Source organism: Vidua macroura, chromosome 3 (assembly GCF_024509145.1).
Source record: "Vidua macroura isolate BioBank_ID:100142 chromosome 3, ASM2450914v1, whole genome shotgun sequence".
NCBI lineage: Eukaryota > Metazoa > Chordata > Aves > Passeriformes > Viduidae > Vidua > Vidua macroura.
Genome location: NC_071573.1, coordinates 103893593 through 103918603, shown reverse-complemented (window position 1 = coordinate 103918603; position 25011 = coordinate 103893593). Strand labels below are relative to the sequence as shown.

The following is a 25011-nucleotide window of genomic DNA, read 5'->3' as shown; positions in this document are numbered from 1 at the left end:
AGAGAATAGTTACTCTTTATTAGGAGCAGTTTGTTTACTGCGATCATGTTATATTACCTTGTAGTGTAAGAAACAGCTCAGGAACAGAGCTATGAATCTAAATTTTCCTTTATTCTACTTTTATGTGTTCTGCATATTAATTTTCTTGGCCTTTGTCAACCACAAATAATTAATACACTTTGGTTTTGGCCATGCAGCTGACTTTAATCAAACCTATATTGATGCTGCTGATTATACTATGTTAGTTACACTTTTTACCATAATCTTCAGCTCCATCACTAACCAAAAACAATTCTAGCAAGTATTCCAAAGTCTAATCTACCATGGAAAACAGAATCAAGGTTGATTTTATTTATTCAGCTTGATTAGAATAATGAAGCTGTGTTTCCTTTGTTTTGATGCAACTCCTTCATAGCAAGCATAGCCTTAAGTTAACTGAGATTTCAGTTCTGGGAAAGTATTTGTTGCAATATTTGCTATGATTTTAATACTTGTTTTACCAAAGTAAATAATTCGGTATTTCTGTGTTATCACCTGTGGATGTGTTGTCACCTAGAAAACTGAAAACTATAATATTTCATTACTTTCATTTTTCAGTACTCATGGGTAAGAGAAAGGAAGAAAGTGTTTTAACTCCTGGGTCCCAGAAAAGGCAGAGAAAAGAATACACAGATGTACATAGTGATGAGTCTGATGAAGAAACTTTAGAGTTCTCAGCTAATAGTAGTGCCCCTTCACAGTTGGTAAGTATAAAAAGTCATAGAGATGAAGATATAAGAAAAGTTCTGTGCCTATTGAAATAAATGTCTTGGATGTAGGCATCAGTAGAAGAAAGATAAAAGAAACTAGGGATGCTGTCTGTGGTAAGGACTTCTGCATGAGGTTATTCTTACTTTATTGGGTCATCCAGTTATAATAGTCAATCATAACATAACAATCTTCTGATTTAATAGGAGGAATACTACTGAAGTTGTGAAGTAAATGAAGGAAATGGATTTTGATAGAACTATGGTATATTTCATTTATGGTTATAGTAAAGGCAAACAAAATATTTGGAAAACTATTTATTTACTTAAAAGAAGTGCCAAATACTTGTTTGTTTTGCGTTGCTGACACTTTCAGATATCTGAAAAAAATCTAGTGTTCGAAATGCAAATTTTGATGGGAAAGAAACCTGAAAACAGGAATTTTTTTTTCTGCTTTTCTTTTAGTAGTTGAATTTTAGTTTGACAGAAGACCTTAAAAAATGATTTTTGAGGTTGCGAATACTGTCCTGTGTATTTAGATTGGACATTAGGAAACATTTCTTTACCAGTGGTAAGATACTGGACCAGGCTTCTCTAGGGGGTTGAACCTCTCTGGGTTCCAGGTGTGCACCAAAACCACTCTGTCACTGCCCTCCTTTCCTAGACGGGGGAGAGAAAATACAACAAAATGCTTGTGGTTGAGATAAGAGCAGGGAGAGATCACTCCCCAGTGACTGTCATGGGCAGAACAGACTCAGCCTGGGGAAATTAACTGAATTTATTTACAAGCAAATCTGTATTTGAGAGATAATGAGAAATTAACCCAAATCTTAAAACACCTTCCCCTCCACCCATCCTTGGCTCCTCTTCACTCCCAATTTTCTTCTCACCCCAACCCAACAGTGCAGGGAATGGGGGCTTCAGTCAGTTCATTACATGTTGTCTCTGCCACTCGTTCCTCTTCAGAGGGAAGAGTCATTCTGTGCTCCAGTGTGGATCCCTTCCATAGCATGCAGTCCCTCAGGAACAGCCTGTTCCAGTGTGGGTCCCCCATGGGTTCACAAGTCCTGCCAGCAAACCTGCTCCAGTGTAGACTTCCCATAGAGTCACAGCCTCCTTTGGAAATCCACCTGCTCCAGCGCAGGAGCAGGGGCTTCTGCTCCATGGGCTGCAGGTGGATCTCTGCTCTGATGCCTGGAGGACCTCCTGCCCCTCCTTGGTGTCTGCAGAGCTGCTCCTCTCACATATTCTCACTCCTCTCTTCTCTGGCTGCAGTTGCTGCAATTGCAATTTCCCTTTCCTGGCTCTTATCCTGGGGGCACTACCGCTGTTGCTGACGGGCTCAACCTTGGTCAGCAGTAGGTGTGTCTTGAGGGTGCCTGGGAAATGGCAATGGCTCTGTCAGACATGGGGAAGCTTCTGGCAGGTTCTCACAGAAGCCACCCTTGTAGCTTCCTGCCCCTGCTACCTCAACCCAAAGCCAGTACAGCTTCCTAGAGAGGTGGTTGGTGCCCCAAGCCTGTGAGTATTTACAAGACATTTGGACAATGCCCTTAAAAACATGCTTTAACTTGGTCAGCCAACTCTGTGGATCTGTTGTCTTAATATTTCGTGTATTGACAGTAAGGTAGTAATAGGGAGAACTGAAAGTTACTGTGTGTGAGGGATCAGCTTTGGTAACTTTTTATTTTGCTAAATAACTGCTCTATAGCAAGCGACTTTACACAGTGTTGTGAAACCCTTCTGTTCCTTGTGCCTTGCAACAACCGATGTTTTATATCATACAGTCATTTTGATTTTCATTGTGTTTAAAATATATAAACTTAATCTCATTAAAATGCATATATAACTTGAGTTTAATTGTTCATTCTTTAGCCTGACGGTGAGGTTGGGATAATTGAAAGTATCCAGCTGAAGAACTTCATGTGCCATTCAAATCTGGGGCCTTTTCAGTTTGGATCAAATCTCAATTTTGTTGTTGGAACCAATGGAAGTAAGTATTAATTGCATAGCATCTTTGTCAAAGAACACTTCTGTTAATAATGTAGAAGACGTAGTTTTTTATTTGAAAAAGAATTGCTGGCCATCTTTTAGGTGTGGACAAGGATTCACTTTTGAAATGAAGTACCACACTGGTCTATCCCAGTAGTTAAAGGCTGGTGAACTAGGTCTTAAAATTGGAGATTTTTGCAAAAGATAATGTGAATATAAATATTTTAATAGCTAAATAATGCATAATTTTTTATTTGAACTAAATGTACTTATATGTTTATTATTAAATGCACTATAATTGTCCAAGTGCCTGCAGTGGCCATCACTGAGTTTGGAGGAACCACATGATTGTAATGGGGGGTTGAAGTACTGCTGATAGTTGCATAATGGTAAACTAGATCTGAAGTACATTCAGCAACATCCTGCTTCCTGATGGTTTGAGCTTCCCGAGGACATCCAAAATTTTGAAAAGCTGTTGTAGTTGTTAGCCTGGAGAAGGAGGGGTACGCGTGGCCTCTCTAGGTTGGCTCTGGGAACGGTGAAAGGTGTAATTGTGAACAGTCGCCGCTAGATGGCTCCCGCAGCCCGGGGATGAGGGTGGCGCCGAGTGCGCAGACCAGGCCAGCGGATCCGTCATGTCACATCATGTCATTTATCATATCATGCCTTATCAGCCAGCATTGCAGAGTACTTCAAAATTATAGCCTTAGCCCAGGCCCCAAAGGTGATAAACACCAAAGTAGGGAGCTCATGCTATGAGGAAGGTGTTACATAATTCAGCTTTGAGAACCAGCACAACAGCTCTGAGAAAAAATAAATCAGCACTGTGATCAGCAACTATTAAGCTAATATCATGAATGCTTAGAGCAAATTTGTTTTAACATACTCTGGTCAGTTATATCAACCCTTTAAGCCCCACACTGGGTGCTAGAAAGGACTGTTGTAATTTAATCCCTTTTGGCAGCTAAATATCATGTAGCCACTCACTCACTTCCCCATGTCCCCCAGTGGGATAGGAAGGATAATTGGAAAAAGGTAAAAGCTGTGGTTTGGAATAAGAACAGCTTAATAATTGAAATGAAATAAAATATAATAATTACTGTCATGAAAAACAGAAAGAAAGAGAGGAATAAAATGCAAGAGAAACAAGTTATGCATAATGCAGTTGCTCACAACCAGCCCATCCGTGAGCAGCAATCAATGGCTCCTGGACAGCATCCCCCAGTTTATGCGCTGGGCATGACGTTCTATTGTATGAAATATCCCTTTGGCCAGTTTGGGTCAGTTCTCCTGGCCAGGCTGCCTCCTGCCTTCTTGTGCACCTCCTTAGTGGCAGAGTATGAGACAATGAAGAGTCCTCAGCTTTGCTACTTAGCAACAACCAAAACATGAGCATGTTATCAGCATTATTGTCATGCTGAACCCAAAACACAGCACAAGCTACTAGGTAGAAAAGGAGCTCTATCCCAGCTAAACCAGGACATAGAAACTATTATAGGAAAAGGAAGTGATACTATCCTGTTTCTGCTGGAGAAAGAATTAAAAAAATAAACGTAAACTTTGAAAGAGAGCTTAAAACCTTTCAGATAGTTAGATAAATGGTAATGTGTGTTCGATTTCTTTTGTTGTATATGTGTTTTCAGTATGCTTTTACAAAAGGGGAGATTCCTTCCTTCTGACCTATGCCGTGTTGAATGCAAATTGCTAAATAGAAGTAACAGAAGTTTGGCTCAGCACGTTGGGTTTTTTTAGGGAGAACCTTGAAAATGGCAGATACTTTATTAGCATTATTGTTATTTTATATGTTCAATAAGGACAGAATTTGGACTTCTAATGCATGAATATATAACAAGTCAAAAAATTGTCATATGAGTGGAGTAGAAATTACAGTATCTTCTCTTTAAAACAAGTTCAATGCTTCAATTACAGGTGGAAAAAGTTCTGTATTGACAGCACTAATTGTTGGACTTGGTGGAAAAGCCACTGCAACTAACAGAGGTTCCTCATTAAAAATGTTTATTCAAAAAGGAGAGACGTAAGTTAAACTTCAATCTAAAAGTTGCATTTGTAGTTTGGTGATTGTCATTGAGGTTAGCTTAATGAGTTTTCTGTTTACACTAATTTTCTGCATCTTCTTATGGGATCCACCAGACTTGAATAAAAAGCATAATGCTGAAGAGACCATATTTAAACAACACTCTCCCCTCGCAAAAAAAAACCCCAAACCCTGAAAACAAAAAACTTCAGAAGTTTTACCACTAGTATATCATTATTTCTGAATGTTGTGTTTCAAAACCAACTGGAAATTAAGCTCCAAACAGCTGGTCTCTGTCCCCTTCAGTGAGAGAGGGATAAAGGTAGAGATTATGTGTTGTAATAAAAATGTGCTGCAAAAAGCCATCAACGAGATAAGGAAAACAAACACTAACAGCGACAATAGTAATAACAACAGTGTATAAAAGAGGGTGTTTACAAGCAAAAATGCTCAGAGTCTGACTCAAGGCAACTGCACCACAGCCCAAGTCAGACATCTTCTGAGACAAAGAAAATGGCAAATGGAAGTGTCCGTTCCTCCGTGGTGAAAAAAAAGGAACAGCGGTGCACAAATCATCTGCACCCACATTACCTCCCCAAGCCCAAGACAAGAAAAACAATGACACACCAACTCCAGCGTAGGACTGGAACCACCCCACTGCTTCACTTGCTATCCACTTTACCTGGAATAAAGGAACAAAATGGTGGCAGTTCCACTTTGTGCTCTCCTTCTCTTCCAACTGAAGCTGTGGCCCCATGGATGATGTGTGGGGCACAGAATAACAACACTCACATGGCTCCGGCCTCTGCCCCTCACAGTAATGGCAAGAAAATTAGCTCTGTCCTACCTGAAACTGAGACACTGAGCTAGCTAACATAGTGATATGTTCTCTATATTCCCTGCTCTTCTGTATTACTTCCACTCTGCAGTTGAATATCCTACAGAAAAATGGAGTCCACTAGAAAAATTCATAGGTGACTAGTTATCATTGTTTTGCAAGCAGTGAGGTTAACTAGTTTTCAATCTTTCTGGTGACGTGAATGAATATAAAGACCTTGACTTACAGCTGCATATTTAAACATGCAAGATGCAGATTCATATCTGCTCTGAGAGTGGAGATAATGTGTTTAGGGAAACCAATAAAAAGATAGGAGGCTTGTGAGTTTATATTTACATGAAGCTGTTATTCAGAGTCCCAGCCTTTTACTTTCAGAGATGCATAAGAGTAAAATTGTTGTAGTACTTGCCTTATGTATATGAAGTTAATGTTCCAGCACTCACTGGAGAAACAGGAAGAAGGAATTTGGAACTGAAATCACATCTCATCTTTTCCAGAAGAATGGCTCAAGCATTCTGCTATAGAATACTTTGGTTAGGCTGTAGAAGCCAGACAACTGTTTTATACAGAAGCCAATTTGAAAAAGGAGAACTACCAAAAAGCAGCTTGATTCTGTGATGTAAAATGAGGGCACTCAGATGAGAAGGGAAGATGGATGAAATCTTCTCTCACAAATATTTGCTTTTGGCTCATTAGGTGAAGCATAGGAGGTGCAAGCAGTCAGTGTATGGCAGCAGTGTGTCTCTCGTGGTTATGGAGAAGAGGGCTGGAGTTTCTGGCAGTGTTTGATTCCATACCACCCACATCATGGCAGGGCTGTGGTGTCAGCACAAGGAAGCTGGGGCCGAAAGCAGCTTTTGATTTTCCCAGGTTCAAGAAAACGGGTGTGTAGGTGTCAGGGTCAGCCCAGCAGACTTTGCCTGTCTCTGCCACTGGCAGTCTGTCTTGGTTTAGAGACAGATTTAGGAGAAAACACTCTGGAATGAGTGTCTCCTCAGAAGAGAATGGCTTCAGTAATCCCTTTTGCCAATTAGAAAATGAATACCAGTGGGTGAAACTAGAAAAACCCTGTTTATTAACTAACAAAGTGCCTGCATGGCATGAAAAAAATGTAATAAATGCTAGATATTGAACTTTCAGAACCTTATCCCACCCACACCACAATAAAAAAAACCTCAGAATGCTAGGGGGAGAAATAAACAGGCTGACTGCATGGCAAAGGGGGGACAGAATGGTGGCTGGCTTTTGTCTCAGGGAAGAGGGAAAAATTCGTGCAGCGGCTTGGGCAAATCAGATGGGAACCTGCTGAACCTCTGGTGTTGGTCCCCTTCTCACAGCAGATACAGCTGGTGGATTTTGGTGTCCTTTCTCTTATTGATTCATCTTTGCCCGAGGTTTTGGGCTGGCTGGAGTGGCCACCACTGCCAGTCTTGGTGATTATCTGATCTTGGACCAAAACCAAGCTGAAGCAATTCAAGAAAAAACAAAAAAACTTGCAGAAGGATTGCTGCTGCTGTCCAGGAGAAAGTTGGGGTGGAGGGGAAAAAGGAAACTTCTTGCTTCAGCTCCTAAAAAATCGAGTTAGCTAAGCAATAAAGCAACTGCTGCTCTCCACAGCACCCAGCGTGCTGGCGAGTGAGTCTTGAACACGAAGTCCACACAGGAGCCCGCAAAGCTTCGCGCCCCTCCTCTGGACCCACCTTAAAGCCACAGCAGCCATTTTTGGACATAAAGCAGACAATCGGGAATAGATCATCATCATGAAATCACCCCAAGACACGGCCCCTTTCCCCTTCCTCCGAGCCACGGCTTTTCTGGTTGGTGCTGAAAGACAGCGCCGGCGAGCCCGAGATGCCACTGAGAGAAGAAAAGGGAGGGAACAGCAGCGGCGCGGAGCAGCGGCACGGAGCAGAGCCCAGCCAAGCCGCGTGGAGCCCCGGCCACAGGCGCCGTGCCTGTGCAGCAGCAGTGCAGCACCGCCGCTGCCAGAGCCGCTGAGCGCTCCAGTCCCGCTCGTGTGCAGTCAGGCCCAGGAAAAGGGTCCCCTGACATGATTCAGAGCCCTGGCAGGTCCCACCAGGTTCTGTCTTGTCCCTGTTTTTCCGTTGTTTTCAGGCTGGGGAAGAGGAAAGTTAGGCCATGAGCATCTCTGACATAGTGCCTTTGTTTCCTCATGCCATACATGGCCCAGCACGAGGCCAGTTGCCTTTTTGCCTTTGTCTGAGAAACCATGCCAGGTGCTGTCTTGGGGAAGCATTTTTGTTTAGTGGTGAATACCCTTCTGTGGGTAAAACACTCTCTGTTTTGTACACTCCTACTAATATTGTGGTTTTGAGATTTTGCAGTAAATTGTGATCCTGTTTTGTAATCTCTACTGTTGTTTCCTCCACCGTGGGAAGGGGCTGGAGGAAAGGGAGGGGACAGCTTGAGTGGGTTTACTTTTCCTGCTGGGTTTTAAACCAGCAATGTGTCTAATCCTGTTATGGCTCAAACCAAATAAATACTTGTTTTTCTGATTGGTACTGTGACTTGCAGTGGTGACCTGTAGGACACAAGACAATTTATATGGAAAATTGAAATGTTATGATTTTTTTTTGTTGTTATTTTTAGATTTGAAATTAATTTCAGGGGATTTTTTTTTTTTTTTTTTTTTTTTTTTTTTTTTAGTTCTGCAGATATTTCCATAACTTTGCGAAACCAAGGAAGAGATGCATTTAAACCAGAATTGTATGGTACCTCTATTACTGTGAATCAGCGCATTAATCAGGATGGAAGCAGAACTTGCAAACTGAAAAGCAAATCTGGTCTGTGGTAGTTTGTTTTGTTCTTGGTCTTAGAAGTTTTCTAAACTTCTTCATTGCTTTGAATGCCTTGATGTTAGTAAAAGATGAAGTTTCTCTTTTCATACAATCACTCAAGGATGATGACAATGTCCATTTTTTTGTTTTTATCCCAAACTAAGTATGTCAAAAGCAATTATGTATTTCTTGACATGTATTAATTAGTATGTCAGGTGTTACATTATGTTTTTACAGAAATCTGCTTGTGTGATGAGGCTGAACATAGTTTTTAGTCTTTTTTGAGGTTTTATTGAATTTGCTGATTTATCTAAATTCTGTCACAGAGGGTTTATGAGGCAAAGAAGGACTTCAATTAGAAGTCTTTCTGTGCAAGTGAAAATATATTGAAAAAATAATAATTAAAACAAACCCCTAACCAGTGTTTCTAGTTTAGGACTAAGTCTGTGTTACAAAAATATGGATTTAATTTTTTACATTTTCTACAATGAAGAAAATACTCTGGGACATTGTACCTGTTGATATTTTTCCTTTGTTTTTTTTTACCACTAGGGACCATAATTTCTTCAAAGAAAGAAGAACTCATAGGAATACTGGATCACTTTAATATACAGGTAGTTGTTGTAGTGTTTAAATTCTGTGCAATTTAAGAAGACATTGGTATGTGATACTATAATTTTTCAATTAAAAAGAAATGTACCATTCCTTAAAGGAGAGAGTTGCACCTCTTCTATATCATTTAAAGATCAAATTCATCAGCAAAAGGAAAATTGAAATATATACCTCATGCAATGCAAAATAGGATTCTGTCCCAGACAGATAAGTATTTGCTGTCATCTGTGAGCTGTGAGTCATGTGTCCTGTTGATGAAAGTCTTGACATATGTAGGTTTCTTTTGTATCTGGAGAGTTTTTTGTGCTGATTATTTCAGTTCTTGCTGTTTCAGAAATTTGAATATTATTTTTCTGCCTAATTGATTAATAAAAGATCAGGTAATGCATATGAAGTTTAAAATATTCAACTTACTTAGCATTTCAAATAATAGAAATTTCAGTTAGTATGTACTGATTTTATTTTGTGCCAATGTCTGTAAGACTATATGAGTCAATTAATTGCATTTATTGCAATACTTTGACAAAACAAGAATTTCTAATGCTGATTTTGTTAAATAAATGGAACTTACAGATACTGTTTTTATAGAAGTCATGTATCCTCTTGGAAGCAGTTCCTTAGTTGTCCTTGATGTGGTTCTATTTTGTATTTGATATAGTTGGATTTTTTAATTTTCTGTTTGTTATTGGTTTTGTTTGTTATGTTTTGATTTTTTTTGAAGATGTGAGAGGATTAGCAAGCTTGATTTCACAACATTAGCTTAGTAATAGGTTGCAAGACTGAAACAGGGCGCTCACTTTCATGGATTTGCAGTTACATGGTAACTTGCATTTAAAATAAAATGAAAATTATTTATTTTTGCAGGTAGATAATCCTGTGTCTGTTTTAACCCAAGAGATGAGTAAACAGTTTTTACAGACTAAAAATGAAGGGGACAAGTACAAGGTAAGGAAAAAAATTTAGCATAGTCATAAAACATTAATATACTGATTGCAAATTTTTAGACCATCTGGCAAAAAAAAATCAAATTCCTTAATTTTAATGCCCTTTTTTGGGCTGACTCAGGTAAGTAGCTAAATACCACACTTCCCTTCTGTGCTGCCCCGAGCTTGGGATGGGAGAATGGTAAATGAAGAGTAAAAGTAAAAAAAAAAATTAGAAATATGATATATAATTTGTGTAATAACTGAAGTGAAAGCTGGAAGGAGAGAGAAAGAAAGTGAAACAAAATAAGAGATGCAAAGGGAATCACTCAACACCTCCTATTGGTAGACTGAGGCCCAACCAGTGCCCAAGCAAAAGATGGCTAATCCCCCTACACCCTCTCTTACCTGTTTTTATTGCTGAGCATGACTTTGCTGGTTTGGGCTGGGTTAGAGTTGATTTTCTTCATGGCAGCTTGTAGAGGGCTACTATGTGGATTTGTGCTGAAAACAGTGTTGATAATGGGGAGATGTTTTCCTTATTGCTGTTTTTGTAACTGCTGAGCAGGGCTTACACAGAGTCAAGGCTTTTTTTTCTTCCTCTTCCACCCCACCAGCAAGGAGACTGGGGGTGCACAAGGCTTTGGGAGGGGTCACATCCAGGACAGATGACCCCAGCTGACAAAAGGGATATCCCAGATCATATGGTATCATGCTCAGCATATAGAGCTGGGGGAAGAAGAGGGAATTGGAGGATGTTTTGAATGATGCATTTGTCTTCCCAAGTCACTGTTAGGCATGTCCTGCTTTCCTGGAGATGGCTGAACCCCTGCCTGCCCCAGGAAATGATGAATGAATTCCTTGTTTTGCTTGGCTTGCGTGTGCAGCTTTTGCTGTATTATACTTTTTTTTATCTCAACTCATGTGTTTTCTTGCTTTCACTTTTCTGATTCTCTTCCCTATCACGCGCCAGGGGAAAGTGAGTAGGTGGCTGGGGCTAAACAATCACAGTGACATTTTCTGAGGTGGCGTATCTCTTTGGCTGCTTGGGATCATCTGCCTGGTTGTATACCTCCACAACTTCTTCTACACCTGGCTGGTCTATTCACTGAGAGGGCAGAGTGAGAAACAGGAGGCCTCAGTGCAACAGCTAAAATAAGAGTGTATAGTCAGTACTTTTTTGATCATGCATCTAAAACTGTAACAGTTGCTGTAAAGAAATTTAACTCTATCCCAACCAGAGCCAGTGTACTGTCTGATTGCACCAATCATCCACTTGCACAAACAATATTTTTGAAGATTCTTCTCTCTAAAGAGATGGATAAATTTAAATTTTAGGGCTCTGCTGAGTTAGCTCATTATTCAGAAATACCCCTATTGGAAATGAGTGTTTTAAGTTGCCTAAGGAACCACTGGCACAGGTATCAGCTAAAGCAGGTTTAATATTAGAGTGAAATTGTGGCTAGGTTCGTTGGCAAGGTTCACTCTTCTACTTATATAGATGCACAAGAGGAAAACTGGACTAAACCTGAAATTAATCAATCTGAAACCAAAATCAGCCTAAAATGATCTATGTGCAGATTAGAATGGGAAAAAGGTAAGGATAAAGAGGAGTAAGGCAGACCTTCCCATTAAGTCACAAGGTTCAGAATGGACCCACTTGCCAAACTGAGCTCTGGACCTGACCACAGTTTAGGCCTGAAGGTTTTGACAGTGCATTAATTTAACAGTACTTAATTAGTAGCCTGCTTTCAACAATTTGACAGACGATTCTCAAAGAGTTTACAATAGCACAGTGGTAACTCACTTGTAGGCCTAATTTTCTTACTAATCTAAGTACCTAAGAATCTTAAGAAGCATTCATACTACAGTTGCTATACCATGTGCACACTTGTATGTAAATAGACCTTAAGAGTATGTACTAGTTGTGTACCTGTGAAAAATTCCCCTGCAGCTCAGAGAAGTACTCATGTCAAATGCCTTTGGATCTTCTCAGCAGGTGAAGGGTGATCCCTGAGGAGTTGGGGGTATCAGCCCAGGCTCTGGCAGCTTCTGGCAGCAGTCCTCCAAGTAAACCTGAGAGTTCTCTGGCTCACAGTGGTGTCTCACTCAGAGGGGGATGCTGTCCCAGCCCACTGTGGTCCAGGAGAAGTCAGTGGGTCTCACTTGGGACCGTTGTCCATTGGTCACAAGAGGGTGGGCTTTAGTCCTGACCACAATTCAGGTCAGTAACGTTCTTTGAAAATTCAGTAACAAAAATGATGTTCCATTTGGGTTGTTAGTCAGTTAGTGGCCCGAGGAGGGGGTGGAAGTTGTACCACCACAACCTGACCAGTTTTTTCACTTTGGATATCATTCAACATGCAGGATGTTGGGATGAATGGTTATTCTGTTGTAATTACTGAAGGTCCACTTAGATAAGGTGATCTCACATCTGCATCTGTTTATTCCTTTTTAGTTTTTTATGAAGGCAACTCAGCTGGAACAAATGAAAGAAGATTATTCATTTATTGAGAAAACAAAAAAAAATACCCGTATTCAGATAGAACAAGGGGAAGAGGTATGTAAAAGTTGAAGTAATTATTAGGACAGCTCTGAGCAGTGAAGGAAGTACAGGAGTAAAACTGCATAGTTTTGGTTTTATTAGATCTCAATGACATTAAATTTCACAAACCCCAAATCTTTCCAAAATTTTATATTATATCACATCTTTTTGCAGTCATGATTGAACCCCTATTTTCTTTTTTAAGCGTCTTGAAGAACTTAAGCAGCTTTATTTGGAAAAGAAGGAAATTTTCAAAAGCATCGCATTTGTGAATGACATGCAAAGTCGTCTCGAAGATTTGAAACATCAAATGGCGTGGGCAGTGGTAAATGTCTTGCTAAAATATGTTTGTTCATGTGAAATGTGCTTCATTCCCAGTCTGCTGTGCATATGCTAATATAGGCTTCTTTAGGTGAGTGAGATGGAAAAAGAAATAGAACTGCTCAAAGAAGGTGTCAAAGCTGAAGAAGGAAATACAGAGCTCCTTCAGAAGGTAGAAGAATGCCAGGTATGTATATGGTCTAAACCATCTATCACTCTAACTATAATCACCCCCCAAGTCAGAGATATGTTGTGAAGGTTTTCTTGGGTATCATTGCCTTTACAAAAGAGCAGTGATTACAGGAGACCTTGGGAAGTTTTGTGATGGTTCTTAAGACTTCTGTAGGTAGCAAGAAAGAATAATTTTGTCATACATTCTGATTCACATCTGAAACACATTTTGTGCAGAGAAACAGGCATCATTTTGAATGTAGAATCATAGAATAGTTTGGGTGGGAAGAGACCTTAAAGATCTTCCAGTTCCAATCCCCCTGCCGTGAGCATGGACACCTTCCACTGGATGAGGCTGCTCAAAGCCCCATCCCACCTGGCACTGAGCACTTCCAGGTGTGGGGCATCCACAGCTTCTCTGGGCAGCCTGTACCATTGCCTCACCACCCCCACAGTAAAGAATTCATTCGCTATAATCTAACCTAAATTTCCCCTCTTTCAGTTTAAACCCATTATTCCTTGTCATATCAATACAGATAATGAAGACTCCCCTCTCCAGCTTCCTTCGCCCCCCTTCAGCTACTGAAAGGCTGCTATGAAGTCTTCATGCAACCTCCACTTCTTCAGGCTGAACAACCCCAAAACTTTTCAGTCTATTAAAACTCCTCGAAATTTTCTTTGTTAGTACTTATTTTCCTTTTTTTTTTTTTTAATGTTTTTATGTTTTTTTTTTCTTTCTTTTAAAAAGTATTTGTTTCACAATTGAGGCATTTTTCCTTTATGATCAGCATGTCTATGTTGCGATGAAGGAACATTGTCTAGATGCTGGTTTCATTTCTTTTGATGTCATGGTACTTTACCTTATTTTATTGAAGGTCCTGTGCTTGAGTAAACCTTGAGATAGAAAAAAAGGTTGCTGTCTGCATCACAGATTTGGTAGTCTGTTGATTTCCCAAGAATGAACATTTATGAGTTTTCATCTTAGCATATCCTTAGTGACAATGTCTTGCTCTTTTTTTTTAAAACCCAGCAGAACTCAAACAATTGAAATGTGTCTGATGGGTTCTTTTGAGAGATATTTGTCTTGTAACATTAAGAGGTTTTGAAGAAAATTTTGTTCCATTACTACTTGTTTTGTTGTTTTTTTCACCAAAGGTAAAAGTGAATGAAGCAGAAAAAAAGTACAAAGCAATACAAGACAAATTGATAACAGTAAGTGAAGAAGCACAAGCCCTTCATCCTCAGTGTATTTCTTTGAAGGCTGAAGTGCAGGCAAAAAGAAAAACAGTCAATGAAACTGAGGTAGGCAAAAAAAACCCTTTCAAAGTTCATACCAGTTGAAAGCTATAAACTTGTCCATGCTCTACCCATCTGTAATTCTACACCTGTGTCTTGGCTTCTTGAGTCCATGGTGAGTTCAGAACAGGTTTCATTTCCTACCTGTCTGGCAAGTAGTGTCTGTTCAGGAGCCTTGGTGTTTATGCCTTTACATAGTTACTAAACAGTGTTAAGCTTAGGTCAAAATAAATTAATAGATGTAATTTTTGAAAATCAAGTTTTTTGTCTGGTTTGGTGCAGTTCAGTATTTACTCAAAACTGTAGTTCTTTCAGAAATTATTTCTTCTATTTCTTAAACTACTGTATTCTATTTCCTTGATAGATCATTTATAATCGTTCCAAAACAGAGTTAAAACGTCTGGAAAAAGACAGTGAACAGCTACATAAACGAATTGAAGAACTGAAAAGCTGGTAAATACAGATACAGTGATTATGGTGTATATTTATTAATATCTAGGTGGAAAAGAAGTGAGCTTTTCTGATTAATGAGAAAACCTGCAGTGATAAAAAATATTTATTTAGTCTTTAGCAGGGTCCAGTTAAATACCTGAATATTTCTGATCCTGCTTCTTTACATACCAAGATTTTGACTAGAATGTCAAAAGAAGAGGCAACTGGGTAGCAAAAGTGGCTTTTTTGTTTAATTTGGGGTTGTTTTGTTTTGTTTTGTTTTGTTTTTGGTGATAATAGATATTCTCTGGCTTCACGATAGTGCAAAACAAATATGTCTTAAACTAAATGCAATAGGAATGTAACTGGGAGGAGTTACATATGATTAGAAAATTTTAAAAAAATTGCATTATTGCTATGTAGATCTTGCAACTTAACAGAATCTTAAATGTAACGGAATGAGTAAATCTTCTGTACGCTACAAGTAATGAAATTCATGTCACGTGTAAATAATCGGTATGGTTTTAAAATATGTACTTATGTTCTTTTTCTAGTGCTAATCAGGGTTCAGAGCCTGAGAAATTGGAAAGACAAAGGAGAATTGCATACTTAAGGGAACAGTTAAAGGCATTGCACAATGAAGAAATAATGATTGGTCAGCAGTTGGATCAATTTCAGCAGGCTATATCTAAGTGTAGGGAAGAACATTCTAGACTCAGGTAAGTTATGCTTTTTGATTGTAATTGTTTACCTCTGTTTCAAGTTAGAGAGAATCCTTTCTTTTCTCTATCCCTTCTAATGTACTTGTGATCCCTGAGGTGCTAGGCTCCAGTTTCTTTTTCATATTATAAGAGAATAGATACACTTAGGAGTAATTACTGCTTCTATAGTTAAGGCAGATTCACAGAGGCTTTGAGGCAAAGTGCTGCAAATACTAATTTAGCCCATACCTGAGATAGGAAAAACAAAGCACTCTGGCTTTGATTTGGAAACCTGAACAATGATTACTGAAGGGGATTATGGCAATGCCAATTATTGTCTTAAAGGATTTGAGAATTGTTCCTTATTGCACCTGGTATATTAATTTAAATGCCTCTTATCAATTATTGTAACCAATGCTTACTGTGTGTTTTGTTGTAGATCTTTGAAGACAGTGAAATTGAAACCTATAATTAGAAATAAAATAATTTTATTAGAATTTGTTAGAAATAAAAACGTCTTGTAGAACTGTTGCAAAGTAGTAATTTTCTCTCTTGCTTTTTTCCCCTCATGTTTCTTGAAACTATAAAATTATTATTGCATGTGTGTACCTAGCTTTACATTGAACTGCTGATATCTTGATACACATGGTATTAGTAATTGAAAAAACAAGGCTTTACAATAATTTTAGTGCACTTTAGGTTCTATAAATACTGAAAAAAAATCTGTATCTTAGGAGAGAAAGCAGTGAAGTGCAACAAGCACTGGATGCCCAGCAGAAACAGCTGAGAGATCTGAAAGATAGTAAAACAAACACTTTGAAAAGATTTGGACCACATGTACCAGCATTTCTTGAAGCAATTGAAGTAGCCCATAAACAAGGACACTTTAGAAAGAAACCTCTTGGACCTTTAGGTAAGAATAATTTCTGAAACATATTTTCTCATGAGCTGTTTTTGTTGAGGTATTTTACAATGGTAAACTTTTGGTGCATCCCTCCAACTCTCCCACATCCTCAAGGCATCAGAGAACTGTGCTTTGACTGCTTGTTCCTCAGTGGATAGCACTGTCGAGGTCTTGGATAGATTTTGTTCAAAATGTCCAGTGGCTGACTTGTGAGTTTCTCAAACTTGAGATGTTTTACATGGAACTGGTCAGACAGACCCAACTGAGATTTTCTTGGGAAGTTGGCTGTCACTTGTCTTCTGTCCAGCTCTGACAATGGCTGTTATTTTCAGATTGAGAATGGGAGGAAAAGTTTCAGCATATTCTGGATATAAAGTACATGGCATATACTGCAGGGTAAGAACATGTGCTACTGAAGACAGGTGATATAATGGAAATCTTCATGTTTGTTTAATTTACAGTGTAGTTGTTCCACTGCCTTCATCCTTAAAGCATTAAATTTTTGACAAGCTATCTTTGCCTTGATACATTTCTGCTAAGCTGCCATACAACTGGTACCCTAATGGAACACAATACAGACCTCCAACTATGTGTAGGTGTCTCTAGGCAGAGAAATTATATTTTTGTGTTCTCAGGCCTGTTGTAGAATCTTTTAACTTTTTTAACTTTTAACTTTTAGTCAACCTCTTAATTTTTTTCTACCTATAAGAAAGGTTTCTTTTAGACTCTTAAAAAAACCTGCAATACAACAAAACAAGAACCTTTAGTGGTAAAAATGCTCTACTGAATGTTTTGTCATGGAACACATCACCTAAAGCCTTGCTTCTTACATTTATTTAGGTGCTTTGATTCATCCAAAAGATCCTGAACTGATCTTGGCTATTGAATCCTGTTTAAAAGGTCTTCTTCAGGCATTTTGCTGTGATAATCATAGTGATGAAAGAACTCTCCAGTTACTGATGTCAAAATATTATACACGTGGACATAGACCTCAAATAATTGTAAATAAATTTCAGAATAGAATTTATGATACTAGTCAGAGGTAAGTATGTTTTGAATTTTAATGCTTAGCCTTGATGGTTGAAAAGAACTATTTGTAATTTTTTTTTTGAAAAATCTCATGTGACTTTTATGAATGTTGGCTTTTTTTCTTTTTTTCAGAGCTGTTTATCATCCAGAATTCCCATCAGTTCTGACAGCATTGGAAATAGACAATCCAGTGGTTGCCAATTGTTTGATTGATATGAGGGGTATAGAAACAGTCCTGCTGATTAAAGTAAGGCTTTATGCTTCCTGTTGATCTTTAAAGAAATGTGTGGAACATTTATGATGTCTTCACTAGTAGTGTCTGTAATGGATAAAAGAGGTAGAGGAAGTTTTGCTCTCCTCTCTGCCCCATGTGTTTCAGGACCTTCCCTGTTTTGGTCCTGGGTTGCCACTACCTTTCTGGGCCTCTAAGTGGTGTTGTTTCCCAGTCTAAATATTCCTTGTGTGTGTAATCAGCCTCCTAACTGCTGGCTCTGTTTCATGTCTCTGTTAATTGGTGGGTTCAGGATGTGCTGCTTTTGGGTAGTCCAGGAGTTACCAAAATTTCCAACTACCCCTACTAGGTGTACCTAGCAGCTGGTAGCTAAGTTTTCTGACACTATCTGATTTCTGATCTTAATTGATTTTTGATTTTCTGTTAGTACTGAAGATACCAGCTCCTGCAGATAAAATTACAGGTAAAATGTTTAAAGATCAAAATAAGGTGTGTATGTTTTTATTTAGAGAAGGCAAAGTATTCTCTAAGTAAGCAGAACTAATGATCCTTACTTTTTGTGAATTTTACTTTTCTCCAAAATCTCTTGTTCCAGTTTATCCTCTGACATTCTTACTTGAAAGAGGCAGTTTGTGTTCTGTCTAAAGCAGAGCTGACTGTTTATCAAGCACAGCTGTCACTGAGTGGGTTACATGACAGCTGAACTTTATAGGCTTTTCTCATGGCAGGAATGTTGGGATTGTTCTTCCCTTTCTGCCTGAACTAACCAGTGATTTTCATAACATTATTATCTTTGAGCCCTACCTGAACAATTTTCAACTAAATCTCAAGTATTCTATGGAAAAATTGATAGATTGGAATAGATAACATGATTGTCTTGGACAATGGCACTTGTGACTACTTAGTCTGGCACTGTCAATGTTGGGGTTTTTTAATAACATGTTTCCCTGAACTTCAGTTGAATACTGTTTGATATCCTTCATACCTTGCTTTGGGAGCTTGTTTCCTCTATGTTTATTTTGCTTTTGACAGTTGAATATATCTGTGCATAGTGACCTTCTGGTTAGTGATTTTTTTTCCCCAAGGCAAATTCTAAGGGACTGATTAGACTACAGAATTCACAAATAAATGACCAGTTAAACTTAGTGGGTTCTTGAGAACATAAATGTCCTACTCAACTAAGAAAAGTACATTCTTGACGTTACAGATAATTTTCACATTCTTTCATTACTGTATTTCTTTTCATTAGGAATTGAAATTATTTCTGGGTGAAAACATCTAGACAACTTTAAAATTCTTATCTTTAATTAGCGTTGCATTTCTGCTGGTATTATAAGGCCATTTTGTTTTTCAGAATAACCGGAGGGCTCGTGAGGTAATGCAGTGCAATCGGCCCCCAAGAAACTGTAAAGAAGCTTTCACTGCTGAAGGTGATCAGGTATTTGAACGACGCTATTACTCTTCCAATTCTGTCAGACCCCAGCTCCTAAGTCAAGATGTTGAAGCAGAAATCAGGTTAGCATCTTGTAACGTGTTTGTAAAAAGTGTGCTTGTTGGCATGAATAGTGGAATTGCATATTTGTCTATTTGCATGTACACTACTCTCTAGTCTCTCCATTTTCTTTCTGAGATTTACAGTTCCTTTCTGAAAATTCTAGAAAATCTCTTAATTTCAGTGCCTTTTTGTGATAGGAACAAACTTGCATTGTATTTAGTTATCTTTCAGCTTGTGGCATGTAGATTTTATCCACCAAGCAGGGATTTTCTGTGCTCAATACTCCAGGAAATCTAGCTACCTTCTTTTTTATGCTTGGTCAAAGAGAGTATGGAATCAAGGCTGTTTCTTTAAAAATATAATACTTGAACAGTGATGTCATAGTTTACTGCAAGGGAGTCCTAACTATTCAAACCAAAGTTGTTAGCACACATCCTCCTGTTGGTTTCAAACTTTGCATCTGTGTTTCCTCAGGCTTTTGACTTCATTCATGGTAGGTATCTTTGAGAATTCCATCACTTTTTATATTTTTAGGGGTTTTTCCTCTCATTGCTTTCAAAATGGTAGTTGAAAAAGCAAAATGTACTTCAAAGATTACAAACTTGAGCTGTCACCAAGGAAATTTGTGACAATAGAATACTTTCATTTTGAGGCTCAGATTATCTTAGAGACATACTCGGCAATTTTAGTATTAATAGTTGATCGTATAAACTGATTTGAATGTTAAAATTTATTTCTAGAAACTCAAAAGTTTTAAATGTGTTAGTTAATTTGTTCATGTCAGTATATAATAAATTTCACTCAAAGATTATCTTAACTTTCAAAGTGTTACAGGCATTCCATTACCAATTTTGCTATGGGGGAATGATGTAGGCTGGTTAAAAAGGAGTGCATTTTTACCCTTTGTCTTGTCATGCATGTAATTTTTTTTTTTGTGTATTTCTGTATGTGTATGTCACAAATAATATATGTGTAGTATGTAACATCTCAATATCACTTTGTTTATAAAGTCACTTGGATAAGGAAATTGAAAACAAAAGGGCACAGTTGACAGCCTCTCAGCAACGCTTATATTCCATTGAAAATGAGATTAGGCAGAATGAAGATCATCTCTATGGTCATCGGCGACACCAAAAACAACTACAGGTAAAAATAGGTACAGTGTTAGTTTTTAGAAACTCCTCAGTCTTTCCCTATTTCATTTTGACTTCTGCAGTCTATCTGGAGTGCCTGATAGTTTTTAATTTTTATCCTTACTTTTGTTGTTTGCTTTCATGTTTTGTTTTGTTTTTTGTAGTATGCTTTTATAATTGAGGACAGAATGATGGAGGCTACATCAATCCTTACACATGCTGTTGTTTCGGTTTGGTATCTTTCCCCACCTTGTGCTAAATCTTACAAATTTCTACTGCTTTTTTGACACTAGTAGTAAGTTTTTGCACAGAGAAGACACTTGCATCATATAATGCTTCTCCCTCCTTTATTTCTGTTGAGCCTTGCCTCTTCATTCCCAGAATCTTGTTTATCTTCATGCTCTTCTGGTATATTCTTAACCGATCTTGATACACTGAATATTTCTTCTTTAAGTTCTCTTAATTCTAATTTGTTTATAAAACATTTTACAGCTGCTAGCTTCCTTTCTGTGGTCTCTGGTACTTCTGGGTAGGATATATATTTGTGGTGGCCAGTGGTGCTCTAGGTAGGCAGTGTAAGCTAATACATACTTGTCACGATCTGCTAGTACAAGCGGGATTTGTGATGGTTCGTTTTACTGATCTCAGAGTGCAGAAACAACACAGAGAGGATTTTTAATATTAATCAAAGCAAATGCACCAATTTTATTGAGTGCCCACAGCAAATGCAGTAGAAGGATTAGAAAGGAGATAAAGGATAGAGAGAGAAAGAGAAAGGGGAAGGGAAATAGCTACCAACAGAGAGATGAAATCTTCATGGTCCAGCCAATAGATCTGTCTTGTCACGTTGGGGAGAATTTTGAAGTCTTTGGTTGACTCAGGGGTCTTTATAGTCTTCTGCCAGGGTAGGGAACAGGACGGTATGCCGAGGGAACAGGTACAGGACAGTGGACAGACAGTCCAGTTCCAAAAAGGACAAACCAGTCCCAGCAGTGATCAGGACCCATTGTTTCTTGGTCCAGCGAACTCACCTGTAGGCAACACTTGGCAGACATCCTGCTTCAGTCAGGCCAGTGCCCCTGTGTTAGAATCTTAAGGGTCTCAGTCTCAGTCCTTGGTGGGGAGCTTTAATCTCCGTCCTTGATGGCGGTCGTGAGGCAGATGAGGGATCTTCTGTGGGGGATCATCTGGCCAAGAGGTGGGGAAATGCATGGGCCATTGTGATGAGCGGGGATCGTGAAGCAGGTGCCAGCGTACAGAGCAAGCCGCTCATTGCCAGTCCCTGCTCAAAGCAGTGTACCGTGGCGGCACAGCAAGCGCATCTGCAAACACTCACTTGGCAAGCGTCCACCTCAACCAGGCCAGAACTCCAGTCAGGGTCTTCAGGGTCTTAGTCTCTGTCCTTGCGATGATCGTGAGGCAGATGAGGAAAACTTCAGACTGTCTTTACAATACTATATAAGGTTATATTCAGTAAATAATAAGTAAGAAGCAGGAAAAAAAAGACCTAGCATGTAGTCTGAAATGCTGCAGATAAATACTTGGAGAAAAAATAAAGTGTATTTTGTTAAATTGTCATATTGAATGGAAATATGATAACGTAATGAATTAAAGCACACAACTTTCATAACAAGTTATATCTCATGAAAATGAATTCCACAGGTGGGTGTGAAGAATTGTGTCTCTTGTTAGTCACTAACGAAGCTAAAAAATACAAGTATCTTCTTTCCTGTGATGACTTAAATGAACAAATGTGAACTTTTCTCTTTAGTTAAGCTTCAGAATATGTATTTTCTTTTTCTTCCCAGGTAAAAGTAAGAACAGCAAATGCAGAGATAGCAGATCTTGAAAATGTGGAAGAGCACCAGTCAGCGGACATCCATATATTAGTAAGAATAGATTATGCAATTATGTCTAATCAGCATATGGATAATGTCTTTTAAAGTTGGCAATGTTTTGAAACAAGCAAAGGTGGATAGTGAAGAATTGAACACGTTCCATAATTCTAAACACTTCTGTAAATTGAGTGATTTTATTTATTTTTGGTGATTTAATTTTTTCCCCAGGTTTTGCAATATTTATCTTTTTGAATCAGAAAATGTTTATGATGATAAATCATTAGGAATGGTTTTATTTTCTGGGAGACAACAACAATCCACTTACTCTTCCTGCATTGCATTATATATTGGATATATATTGGCCACAGATCCAGAGGGAAGTTACCTTGTTCTTTTTAGTCTTTCATCACAACTCCAAAATAAAATCCTCTTACTTTTCAGTCACATAAATATGAAGTTCCACTTTTACTTTGCAGTTTGATTTAGTGGTCTCCTACAAAATCCGTCAGCCTCTTCCTTTGGACTTTAGTGACAATTACATTGAACTGCTCCTATACTAGAATTATAGAGTACTTTATGTAATACTGTACCCTAATACTGATAGTAAAAAAATCTGTGGTGGTTTACAAATGTGTCTCCTTTTATTGTTCTTAACTTTAATACCTTTTGACAGCAAGAAGAAGCTGAAGAAAATAAGGGTAGGATGGAATCTGTAAAACAAGACATGCAGCTACAAAGCAGAAAAATGGAAGAACTGAAAAATACTCTCCAAGCAGCTGAAAAAAAATTCGAAGAAGTGAAAGAAAAAATTCATCAAGTAGAAGAAATTGCTGGCCCAATTAAGGTAACAGTAATTTTATATTTTATTTTTGATTTGTTCCATTTGTGTGTCAAGGTGAATGAGGTTAAGAAGAGGTGAGGCAAGAGAAGAGAACTTCTTGTTGCCTGATATACTTAAGGTCTACCTGGAAAATAGAAATGGAGCATTCCATCTAGAACATGTTGGAAAATATGCTTGGCAATATTTTGAAGGTCATGTTGATTGTTACGAGTACTCACTGTAGTGTTTTATGTTTAAAGAGAGTTCATTTTGAGGTGTCTTTAGTCATGGAGTGACAAGGCAGGAAGAACAGTTTCCTTGACTTTCCTTTCTCATGCATCACATTTGTTGTTTTTGCTTGTTTGTTTCTAAGAAACCTTGGCTAAGAATGTTTATAACTGTTCATTTCTCAAAATATCATTTGAAGTTCTAGATGAATTGGTTGTTATTTTATGAAGTTACATAATCACAGAAGGTACCAGTATATAGTTTTAATTATTCAAGACTACAGAAGGCACCTGGAAATGGCAGAGAAATAGCAAGACTTAAGATAAAATAGCAGAATGGTGACATACAAAATTTGATATTGGCAAATGGAAGGCAATCTCACTTTGGCAAGAAGAACTTATGGTTTGAAAATAGAAAAGAGAAATAAGAGTATATATATATAGTATATATATATATATATATATACACACTATATATATATATATACTATATATATGTAGTACTTTAAACTTGTAGAAGGATGAAATGAAGAAAACTTAAAAGATCACTATGGGAATCTCTTATATATCTCATTTAAACTGTAAGTTGCTGCATAATCAGCCCATATTAAAAGAGCAAACAAAAAGAGTAAGGAAACAGGGCAGCAAAGCAACAAATAAATGTGTTATTTCTAATGTATCTAATATGGAAATTCTAGAAATATGATCTATTTTAAAAGAACCACTCTGTATGGAAAGAGATGTATTCAGAATGTGAAAAGCATTATTGCTATTGTTATTTAGAGTACTGAACACAGCTGAGGGAAGCACTGAAATTCCTGAAGAGGTTTTAAATCAGATGTGTTGTTAAGTGTTCAACAGTTGTTTAATTAACTGTTGACACATAGCAGGTTGTGGTTTTAAGATAGGATTGGAAAAAAGTAAGAGCATATGTTATTGTTGGTGATGGTTGGTTTTCGTGCTTGCTGTTCTGAGGTTTTTGAGTTGTTTCTTGGTATTTTTCTGTTTGGTTTGGTGTTTTTTTATTTTTGTTAAGACAAGCCATCTAGCTGACAGGGATGAAGAAGAAAATATGTCCTAATTTGTGTCATTCTTTATACCTCTTTGCTTCTCTAGAAAGATGTACCACTTCGACAGTATCAATACTGAATAGAGGTTGCTGGTGAAGGGTCTGGAGCAGAATTCCTGTGAGGAGCAGCTGAGGGAGCTGTGGCTGTTTAGCCTGGAGAAAAGGAGGCTCGAGGGGGATCTTACCAGTCTCTACAACCACCTGAAAGGAGGTTGTAGTGGGGTGGGGCTCAGTCTCTTCTCCTGGGTAACAAGTGACAGAAGGAGAGGAAATGGCTTCAAATTGTACCAGGAGAGGTTTAGTTTAGATATGAGGAGAAAAATTTTCATGGAAAGGGTTGTAAACCATTGGAACAAACTGCCCAGGCAAGTGGTGGAATCACTATCTCTGGAAGCATTCAAAAAATGTATGGCTGTTGTACTGGAGGATGTGGTTTAGTGGTGTGTATGGTGGTGGTTTTGGGTTGATGGTTGTGCTTAATGTTCTTAAAGGTTTATTCCAACCTTGACTATGCTATGATTCTATGATTTTATATTACAGGTATAGCAGGGCACTGAATTCTCACACAGAAATGCAGTTCTGACTGATATCACACAGGCATCAGAAGTTCCAGATAGAATGTAGTGTAAAAAATAAATGCAGTTTTTTGAGCTTTAGGAGAAAGCATAGCTTTTTTTAAAGATTAAAACATCGCCTCAAGATATAATTGCTAAAATCATTGCATGTATTTGTTCCTTTTCGGAATTGAGCATAGACTTTCTCATAAGCTGCTGTTAAAGCTCCCAGACTCTAGAAGTAGTGTTACTGCAAGCAAAATAATTTAGAACAACCTGTGAGAAGTCAGTAAACACTAG

At 38.2% G+C, this 25011-nt stretch overlaps 1 protein-coding gene across 9 annotated transcripts in view; it reads left to right on the top strand.

Annotated features, from left to right (window-relative positions):
* SMC6 (structural maintenance of chromosomes 6) overlaps positions 1-25011 on the top strand; it is a 39674-nt gene that overhangs the window by 5681 nt on the left and 8982 nt on the right. For 8 of the 9 annotated variants that reach the window (XM_053972639.1, XM_053972634.1, XM_053972635.1 and 5 more), the window contains 19 exons: positions 598-743; positions 2622-2739; positions 4668-4773; positions 8279-8415; positions 8962-9023; positions 9886-9966; positions 12403-12504; positions 12695-12814; positions 12902-12997; positions 14137-14283; positions 14642-14730; positions 15264-15428; positions 16145-16323; positions 17155-17356; positions 17476-17590; positions 18930-19090; positions 20081-20216; positions 22012-22092; positions 22715-22885. In XM_053972639.1, the coding sequence (XP_053828614.1) occupies positions 603-743; positions 2622-2739; positions 4668-4773; positions 8279-8415; positions 8962-9023; positions 9886-9966; positions 12403-12504; positions 12695-12814; positions 12902-12997; positions 14137-14283; positions 14642-14730; positions 15264-15428; positions 16145-16323; positions 17155-17356; positions 17476-17590; positions 18930-19090; positions 20081-20216; positions 22012-22092; positions 22715-22885 (2409 nt within the window). In that variant the 5' untranslated portion in view covers positions 598-602. Of the gene's footprint in view, positions 1-597; positions 744-2621; positions 2740-4667; positions 4774-8278; positions 8416-8961; positions 9024-9885; positions 9967-12149; positions 12169-12402; positions 12505-12694; positions 12815-12901; positions 12998-14136; positions 14284-14641; positions 14731-15263; positions 15429-16144; positions 16324-17154; positions 17357-17475; positions 17591-18929; positions 19091-20080; positions 20217-22011; positions 22093-22714; positions 22886-25011 lie in introns of those variants that run through there. The other variant, XM_053972640.1, reaches the window with a different exon arrangement.